The sequence below is a fragment of the Pterocles gutturalis genome, unplaced genomic scaffold, assembly GCF_000699245.1.
Source record: "Pterocles gutturalis isolate BGI_N339 unplaced genomic scaffold, ASM69924v1 scaffold45538, whole genome shotgun sequence".
In the NCBI taxonomy this organism is placed as follows: domain Eukaryota; kingdom Metazoa; phylum Chordata; class Aves; order Pterocliformes; family Pteroclidae; genus Pterocles; species Pterocles gutturalis.
In genome coordinates, this window is record NW_010124638.1 from 1 (window position 1) to 9,362 (window position 9,362).

Here is a 9,362-nt window from a genome sequence, read left to right on the forward strand (position 1 = left end):
ACGGGGCGGCTGCAGACACGCCGAGGAGCTCCTGCTCACCTCCGGAGACAACGATGGGCACAGCCAAGGGGTGGATCCTGCTCCTCCTCCTCCTCCTGGGAGCCACGTCCGTTTTAGGTGAAGGTTAAACGTTTCTATTCCCGTCACCGCGCCGGCCAGCATGAAAGCACGTCCGCCGGCGGGTGCTGAGCCAGCAGACACGGGCTGGACACCGATGCCGGGCGCTGCCGTGGTGTTTGCCCAGACAAATAACTTCCAGATGAGGGCTGGTGCCCATCCAGCTCCCAGAGCATGGGCAAAGCCTGTCTGCGAGTCAGCCAGCTTCTGGTTGACCAGGGATGAGCCCCGCTGCCCATCTGGTGTGATGGGACCATCCCTGCCTGCAGTGTCCAGCACGCACCCCAGGTCCCAGCCCAGCGCCCCTCTGCTCGGAGCAAACCCACCCCAACCAGTACCTTTTCCATCACCTGAGCACAAAACATCCCCAGCCTTCGAGCCAAGCCCTTGGGAAGAAGCGATGTTGCTCTTTTCCCCGAGAAGATGCTCAGGAGCAGCAGGATCTGGTGGGTCTTGCAGAGAAAACATGTTTGGAGGCTCTTTGGATTTGTTTTCTGAGGCTATGGAGGAATTTTGCCCTCAAATGCTCTGGCCGCTCGCCAAGGGAGAGTCAGTTTGTCACTGGGGAGATGTCCAGAAGCCCTGCTGAGCCCCCAGTTTATAATGAGACTGGTCCCAGTGAGCACCCCGACCACCAGCTCCCCTCAGGCACCTCCAACAACCAATCTCATCCACCTCGGGTTCGTTTCTCCCCATGCAGGGAGAGGCAGGATGTATTTTACACCTCCAGCTATAAAAAGATGATTCGATCTGAGCTGCTTCAACACAGAAAGCTCAGATTTTCTTGGGCACGGAGGAAAATGGCAGATTTTTATCATACCTGAGCCGCAGCGATGCTGTGGGACATCTCCGTCACACACTTCTCTTGGCATCTCCTGCACTGCATCCCACCGGAGCTCTAATCCGCCACAACCCAAAGGGAAATCTGAAAAAAACAAACTTCAGGTTGCCCAATCCCTTGAATCTAATTAATTCATTATTAATCTAATTTAACCTCTAATTTCTTGACGCTTAGGTCAAAGGCTTCTGAAACCAGCCATCAGCAGGATCCAGATCGGACAGAAAACCTTCAGCCCGCTGGTCATGCTCAGCTTGGAGAGTAAGTGATTTCCCAGCTCGGGTGGCTTTCCGTCGCCGGGACAAGGGGTGTTTGCACGTGTTTTGGGTTTTTTTCCAGCCTTCATTTACAACTGAACAATATTATTTGAGTAGATGAAGACATTTAGGCAATGGAAGAAATGTTAACCATCCGCAACCTCCTGTAGGGTTTTGGCTATCGCTGACACACGCTGTTGGCTCCTTTCCTGGAAAAGTGAAGGTCAAGTGCATGACCACAGCCCTGAATCCTGCGGGAGGCACGCAGGGAGAGGGCGAGGGGAGCCCAGGGATGGGCGAGTGCATGCTCCGACCTGCCTTTCCCCTGCCCCGCCTGTCCCCACTCCCAGGGCAGGGGACATCGGTGACCCGTAGAGCTTGCTCTGCTCGTTAATCCCCAGGAGATACCCCAACCCCTCAAGCTTTGCTGCCCAGGGCTCAGGATTTAAATTCCAGCCGGCACTGGAAGGGCTGGATGCGCTGATGCCATCGCTGAGGGATTTGGGGACTTTCCCAGCCTCCCGTCCCCTCTCCCAGCAGCTCTCTTAGCCACTGGGAAAAATCAAAGCAGCAAAAACACGGACAGAGAGACATCCCCTCCACCTGCTGAGAGGTATTTTTAGGAAAACTACCAGGAAAATTGTTTTTTCCGCAAAGTGGATGGCTCAAGGCAGTGATGCTGGGGCTCACATAGCAGCGGGGGACTCCTGCTTCCCTAGGGAGAAATAAGGCAAAAACTTGAGGTTTTGACCAATGCAATTGGAAACGAAAGTGTCTGCCCTGGCAGTAGTGAGCTGCAAACTCACTTTTTACCTCCAGGAGAGGGTGTGCCAAACCTGGTGGGGTTGAGCCTGGCTCAGGGAGCAGGCAAAACCTGCCCAAATCACCCCACACATCCTCTGCCCGCAGGTACCCGGAGCAGCTCTCGCAGGGGAGGCCCGACCTTCGCCTACGCCAGACGCAGTACGTTCCTGCCGGCCGCTGCTGGGGGGTAGCCACGTCCCTCCCCACGTCCCTGCCAGCCCTCGAGCCCCTCAGCTTCTCCCCCTGTCCTCCGCTTGCTGCTTTTTCTGCTGTCGAGGTGCTACCAGAGTCATTCAATGGCATTTTCCACCACAGGATGCCTCTCCTCCTTTTTTATCACCACCAGCCCTGCAGATTAAAGCAGCCAATGCCAAACAAGTTTAGGATCTTACCGAGACCTCACTTTAATCTGTTACATGTTAAATTTTTGCTTGGGGCAAGTTCAGACAGGCATTTACCCATGTGCCACCTAGGAAGGGACCACATCCCCAAGGCCACCTCCTCCTGCATCCCCCAAATTGCTAAAGAAGGTCAATGAATGCACCCTCAGGATGATGAACCGGAGATGCCGATGTGCCAACAGATTAAAAACTCACCCATCTAAGCCAAGCCCTTGCTCCAAACCAGACACGATGCTCCTGGGGCTGCTCTCAGATGGATGGGCTTTTCCAGCCACCTGCTTTTGTAAGGCAGAGCTTTGTTCTCAGGCATCGCTATTGGAACCATCCAGCCGTGTGCCTGGCTGCCTTTCTAGGAAATAACCCAACCCGGTTATTACAAATCTCATTTTTCGATACTTTAGTCGCAAGCACATCCCCGTAAACATTATTAGAACATTTGAAAATAAACCCAAACCACAGACTTGAAGTAGATCTCATCCATTCCCAGCAGCTTAAATTAATACCATCTAATAGCAGCCTGGCTAAAGAAATTCCTTTAGAAACCTAACCGCATATTCAACTCCCAGTAAACCCTCTTTGTGTTTTACCAGTCAGCTGGCCCCTGACACGCTCAGCCCGCTCGGTAGCATCTCAGGCTTCTGTTCTGCACGCAGTAAAACCAGTGCTCGCAATAGGACCCACGCTTCCTCTATAGAGAACACATGCTGAAGCACGGTTAAAGACATTCAACATGATCATACCGACAATTTTACTATTTTTTCTTTAACCACATTTGAAACGCAGGCGAGCGCTGCCCCTCAGATGGCATTTAAATGACAATGTGTGTTTGATTTCCTTCAAGCCAAAGTTATTCAACACTAAGCGTGAGCTGCGTGCACTTTGCTCCCCTCCAGTTTATCTTAATCATCCTGAATTCGCTAGCCTGCGGGGAATTCGCTCAGCAGCATTCCGGCGCCTTCTTGTGCTTTATTTCCCAGCTCCATTAACATGCTTTGAGTTTCTTTAATCCACGTGGTGCAAAATATCCCAGCGCATAGTCTGAGCTATAGAGAAGCCGCTATAGAGAAGCTGCTGAGAGCAACCCGCCTGTTTGCGGGCAGCCGTACATGTAACGTGCGTCTCAGTAACACCCCGCTGATGTTATTCAAGGTCCGCTGGTGCAGGATTCAAAAAAGTTTTTGTCTCCGTGGTCGAAATGGAGTGAGTGCTCGGGAAAGTGTGGCCAAACTGGCGTGCAGAAGCGGACCAGATCCTGCCTGGCTGAGCACCTCTGGGGCGTGCACTGTAATGAAGCGACCGAGGAAGGGCGGCTCTGCATCGGACATGTTTGCTCAGGTGCTCCTCTAACCTCGCTTTACGGGAAGGGGACGACGTCCTGAGCTCACCGCTGCATAGGCGGTGTACTCCCTTTGCTGCTGTTTTGCTCTCCCTTGCCAGAATTTCGTGATGCTGGTGCCTTCCCGAGGCAAACAGCAAGATGAAGGGGGGATCCAGATACAGGGAATCATCAGGGACCCGTAAATAGCCTGGGGATACAGGAAAAATCTCATTAATCTTTTTATACCAGCAGCTCTCAAGGTGGAGTCAGCGATTGCAGGCAGCTGCCTCCATGGAAGGAGAAGAGTTGGGAATATTGAATCACCACAGCCCCTGCTGAAGAGGCTTGTAATTAATTACATGATTCTTAGAATCCCTTTTTAAACACGTCACTGTGCAAACAAGGCTGTGTTTTCTCCAGGAAAGTTGTTTCAGGTTTTTCCTGATTTCTTCCATTTATTTCCAACTATAAAAAAGAAAACGATCAGGTAGCTGTACAGGGATGCTCTGGGACTGTAAAAGGAACGACCTGAGCCCTTGTGTTGGGAAGAGGCAGAGATTATTATTTAGGATTAATCACTATAGGTAATGAAAATGTTTCAGAATCACTGTTTGGGAGACTATTCGTTAAATCCATTAGGTTAATTGCCAAATGAGCATTATCTATGTCTTGCCCAAGCCAGGACACCATCAAAAAAGGGGAGATGGCTTTAAAGACAGACCAAAGTCATGACTTTAGGGCACGAGTTGGTAACAGAAACCTCCAAAGTTTCAGGCGCAATTTTGTAGTTTTGCCAGGGTTGAGCTCAGCACTCACACGCTGCTCTAGATTCAAATTTCCCTGAAATTCAGCCCTTTGGGGAAGGTAAATAACAATTCCTAGCTGTAATTATATCCACGTGGCTGCTTTCTACTAATTGTCAGGTTCGTAACAACATCATCCCTGTGTTTCTAAAGCACAGCTGGTGATCATCAGTAAAAATATGTTTTGGATACAATTTATTCCTTATGCAGTATCTGCCTTATCGCATCTAAATTTAAAACAGCGAGACCATGCTGTGAGCTTTACGCGGGGCTGTTTTCTGACCCACGTATCTCTCCATCCAGCCTGCAACCTCACCTGCCCCATGGGCCGCGTCAACGCCGACTGTGACACCTGCATGTGCGAGGATGCCACCCTGCACGGGAAGGTCACTCTCGAGGACGGGTCACCCGCTGCCGACGCGCGGGTCTACCTGCAAGCCAAGAAACTCAAGCTGTTGACAACAGCCGATAACAGGGGCATGTTTAGGATCCCGGGGGTTTGCCCCGATGGCAAAAATACCCTTAAAATAAAGAAAGCCAAATATGCAACAGCGACTGTCACCGTGCCTAAGAGCAACAGAAGGAATCTGGCGATTCAAGTGCAGCTGCATCGATCAGGTAGCCCCAAAGACGGGGGGGAATGCAGGAGGCTTTATGCAATAATCAGAAATAAATGATAATTTTAAGAGGGGAAGACTAACCTGATGGCTTTTTCCTCCTCCTGCAGGCAAACCCTACATTTTCAGGAGCCCCGAGGACAAAGCCAGGAGAGTGGGACAGAGCGTGTCGCTCTGCTGCGATGCCCGCGGGAGCCCAGCCCCCGACCGCTACCTCTGGTAAGGAACTCGAGGCGGATCAGGCAGAAGCCTTAGCTGCCCCACATGTTCTATTCTTATCTCCTTACCTTCTCCACAAAGGTGGTTTTTAGCTACAAAACCGCTAAATATGCCGAGAACCGATTGGTGCAAATGCTGGTTTCCTCGAGCTGTGCAGAGCTGGCGTTGCTCACGGTGCGGTAATTTCATCTGCCGAGGGAATTATTAGAAAAACATACAAATAAGAGTTTGAAAAACCTCAGCAGGCACAACCGGCAGCTCTGCCTGCCAACCGCCTGCCAGCCACGTCTCGGGACTGCCAGGGGAAGGGGGATAATTTTTAGGTGATGCCAAATTGCCAGAATACAAATGGGGAAACTGAGGCAAGAGGTCTGGCTAAATCCGTACGGCAGGATGCAGGATTACACCATCGTTCTGCTCCGGCCGGGAGGTCTGTCCCTGTCCCCTGAGCTGCCTGCCTGTCCCTGGCAGGTATCACAATGGCTCACTGCTGGATCCCTCCTTATACAAATATAAAAACAACCTGATTCTGAAGAACCTGAACAGAGACCAGTCTGGAGAGTATTTCTGCAAGGCCAGCAGCACCGGGGGGTCGGCAAAGTCCCAGTCTGCCAAGCTGGCTGTGATAGGTAAGAGAAAACGTGCAAGAGGCACAGCTGGGGAGGTGGCGCGGTACAGAAACCAGAAATCGTGATACATGAGGGGAAAGAAAAGTCGCAAGAAAAACATTTGGGGCTTTATTTCATGCATCCGTTAGCAGACACGCTTGCGTGAGCTGGTTAGGAACCAGATGCTCTCTCCAAACTGGAGCTCTGGGTTGCAGGTGACCTGCCAAGCTCAATCTGCTGGTTTCAGCAGATTTTTCACTGTACTTGCAGCCTGATGTGAATTTTTCTGTGGGTTTGTTTTTGTTTTTAAATCCTGGGACACAGTTTTGGTCTGCCCAGAGCCAGGCAGCTGCAGAAGATCTAGCTGAGAGTGGGTTGGGTGAGCAGGAGCTGGGATGTTCCTGCAAACACGCTGCTGCTCATCACGTACCTTCAGTTAAAGCTGAGCACCTGCTTCACCAAAACAGGGGCCAGATGAGTTCAGCTAACCCAAATCCTGCAAAACATCTGGTTTATGGCTAGGAAAACCTGTTATTAGAACCAATGTTTAGCTCTGAGGGTTTCAGACCATGTAGCGATGACGGTACAATTATTTCATGCTGCTCATTAAGAAATCCCGTTCCACAGGAAGGCAAGAGGCACCCTGCGACTCCCGACCCCAAAGCCACCTCATCCGACTTCCACACGACTGCTTCCAAAAATCAACCGACTCTTTCTACTACAACGTGGGCAAGTGCCCAGCAAAGACCTGCGTTGGGAAGCTGGATAAGGGACTGCGGTGTAAGGACAACGTCTCCTACTGCTGCGGGGTGTCCAGGATGGAAACCAGAGACATCTCCTGCAATGGGTACACGCTCCCCACTAAAGTTGTCGTAGAATGTGGCTGCAAGAAATGCACCGAGACCAAAATAACGGTTCGAGGCAGAGCCACAGCGGCAGATAACGGTGAACCACTGAGGTTCGGCCATATCTACATGGGGAATAAGAGAGTGAGTATGACCGGCTACAAGGGAACCTTCTCCATCCACGTCCCAGCAGACACGGAGAGATTGGTTCTAACATTTGTCGATCGGCTGCAGAAGTTTGTGAACACAACAAAAGTTCTGCCCTTCAAGGAAAACGGAGGTGCTGTGTTTCATGAGATCAAGTTACTGAGAAAGAAACCCCCTGTTATGCTGGACTCCACCGAAACCAACGTGATTTCTTTGGGAGAAATAGAAGAAGATGATCCAATCGCCGAATTAGAAATTCCTCCTGGTGCATTTTATAGGAAAAATGGAGAAGCCTACAGAGGCAAGGTGAAAGCCAGTGTGACATTTCTGGACCCGAGAAACATCTCAACGGCCCCTGTGACGCAAAGCGACCTGAACTTTGTAGACGAGGAAGGAGATGTCTTCCCACTCCGCACTTACGGCATGTTTTCCGTGGACTTCACGGATGAACAGGGCACAGAGTCTCTTAACGCAGAGGACGTGAAAGTTCATTTGGATACTGCTCAGGTCAGGATGCCAGAGCACCTGCAAGAGATGAAGCTTTGGTCACTGAACCCAGAGACAGGATTATGGGAGGAAGAAGGGGACTTCAACCTTGAGAAAAGCAGACGGCGTAAAAGGGAGGAAAGAACTTTTTTGGTTGGGAACATGGAGATCAAAGAAAGGCGGCTTTTCAACCTGGACGTCCCAGAGAGCAGACGGTGCTACGTCAAAGTCCGAGCGTACAGAAGCGAGAGATTTCTGCAAAGTGAGCAGATCCAAGGGGTTGTGATTTCTATTATAAACACGGAGCCAGAACCGGGGTTCTCCTCCAACCCCAGAGCATGGGGCCGTTTCGACAGCGTGGTGACTGGTCCCAACGGCGCCTGCGTGCCCGCCTTCTGCGACGAGCAAAACCCCGAGGCCTACGCAGCTTATATCTTGGCAAGCATGGGGGGAGAAGAGCTTGAAGCTGTGTCCTCTGCTCCCAAACTCAACCCTAACGCTATTGGGGTCCCACAGCCATACCTCAACAAGCTCAACTACAGGAGAACAGACCACGAGGACTCCAGCACTAAGAAAACGGCGTTCAGCATCAACATGGCCAAGCCAAGCGCCAATTCCCCAGAAGAGAACAACGGCCCTATTTACGCCTACGAAAACCTAAGAGAATGCGAGGAAGCTCCACACAGCGCTGCTCACTTCAGGTTTTACAGGATAGAAGGAGATCGGTATGACTACAACACCGTACCCTTCAGTGAAGATGACCTCATGAGCTGGACTGATGACTACCTGGCATGGTGGCCCAAGCCCATGGAATTTAGGGCATGCTACATTAAAGTAAAAATAAACGGACCCCAAGAGGTGAACGTAAGGTCTCGTAACATGGGTGGGACACACCCACGTACCATCGGCAAGCTCTACGGCATCAGGGATGTCCGCAGCATCCGTGACTCCACGCAGCGGGACGTGTCAGCAGCCTGCCTGGAGTTCAAGTGCAGCGGTATGCTCTTCGACCAAGACCGCGTGGACCGCACGCTTGTCAGAGTGGTCCCGCAAGGCAGCTGCCGCCGAGAGAGCGTCAACAGCATGCTCCACGAGTACCTGGTGAACCATCTCCCCATGGCTACAAACAACGACTCCAGCGAGTACACAATGCTGGCTCCTCTTGACCCGCTGGGACACAACTACGGCATCTACACCGTCACTGACCAAGACCCGAGGATTGCCAAGGAAATTGCCCTGGGCAGGTGTTTCGATGGCACGTCCGATGGCACCTCCAGAACCATGAAGAGCAATGTCGGCGTTGCGTTGACTTTCACCTGTTCGGAGAGGAGCGCAGCAGAGCAAAGCATCTTCCAGTCTCAGAGGAACTCGGGCCAGCAGTCCATACTGGTTCAGCCAGGGGAGAGCCCCGCATACCAAAGGCAGCCGACGAGCCGTCAAATCACCCAAAGCAGGATCCAGATGAGAGGTCAACGTCCCTCCAGATACTAGACACGTACCGGAGCCTTGGTAAAGTTGCTCGCACTTGATTAAATATAATTTGAAAGTAATATCTACCTGCTAATAACCTAATTCAAAGCTGGTAGGTGTCATTATTTTTGAGACATAATTAAGGTGCACTTTTTTTCTTTTTTTTTTTTTTTTTTTTCACCAGAAAGGAAAGACATAAGGCAAAAATTGGGGGCCAGTAGCAGTAGTGGGTCAATGTCTTCTTAAATGCATCCATAAAAATCTTCTTTCTGCCTGACATTAAACAGCTTCACGTGATAGCCTAAAGGGAAGACTAAACACATAATTCACTTAAAGTCATGTACATAAAACATTCTTCTGTTCTGCATCTGCAGACTTTGCCAGCCCAAGTACCTGTACAGTAGTTGGTAACATGAAAAGGAATAAACTGAT

The 9,362-nt window shown here is 50.9% G+C and overlaps 1 protein-coding gene across 1 annotated transcript; it reads left to right on the forward strand.

Annotated features, from left to right (window-relative positions):
- The first annotated feature begins 53 nt into the window (after window positions 1-53).
- On the forward strand, window positions 54-8,951 carry CILP (cartilage intermediate layer protein, nucleotide pyrophosphohydrolase). Its single transcript, XM_010078300.1, has 8 exons — window positions 54-117; window positions 1,133-1,216; window positions 2,122-2,175; window positions 3,567-3,752; window positions 4,842-5,156; window positions 5,266-5,374; window positions 5,846-6,003; window positions 6,610-8,951. The coding sequence occupies exons 1-8, from the start codon at window positions 54-56 to the stop codon at window positions 8,949-8,951; spliced, it is 3,312 nt and encodes a 1,103-aa protein (XP_010076602.1).
- The last annotated feature ends 411 nt before the right edge of the window (window positions 8,952-9,362 follow it).

What these genes read in the sequence shown, in the direction of transcription:
- CILP (XM_010078300.1), top strand. Translation starts at nt 54, where the DNA reads ATGGGCACAGCCAAGGGGTGGATCCTGCTCCTCCTCCTCCTCCTGGGA. An exon ending in CTTCGCCTACGCCAGACGCA is followed by an intron (nt 2,176 to 3,566) that starts GTACGTTCCTGC and finishes ATGTTATTCAAG; the next exon opens with GTCCGCTGGTGCAGGATTCA. An exon ending in TGCCAAGCTGGCTGTGATAG is followed by an intron (nt 6,004 to 6,609) that starts GTAAGAGAAAAC and finishes CCCGTTCCACAG; the next exon opens with GAAGGCAAGAGGCACCCTGC.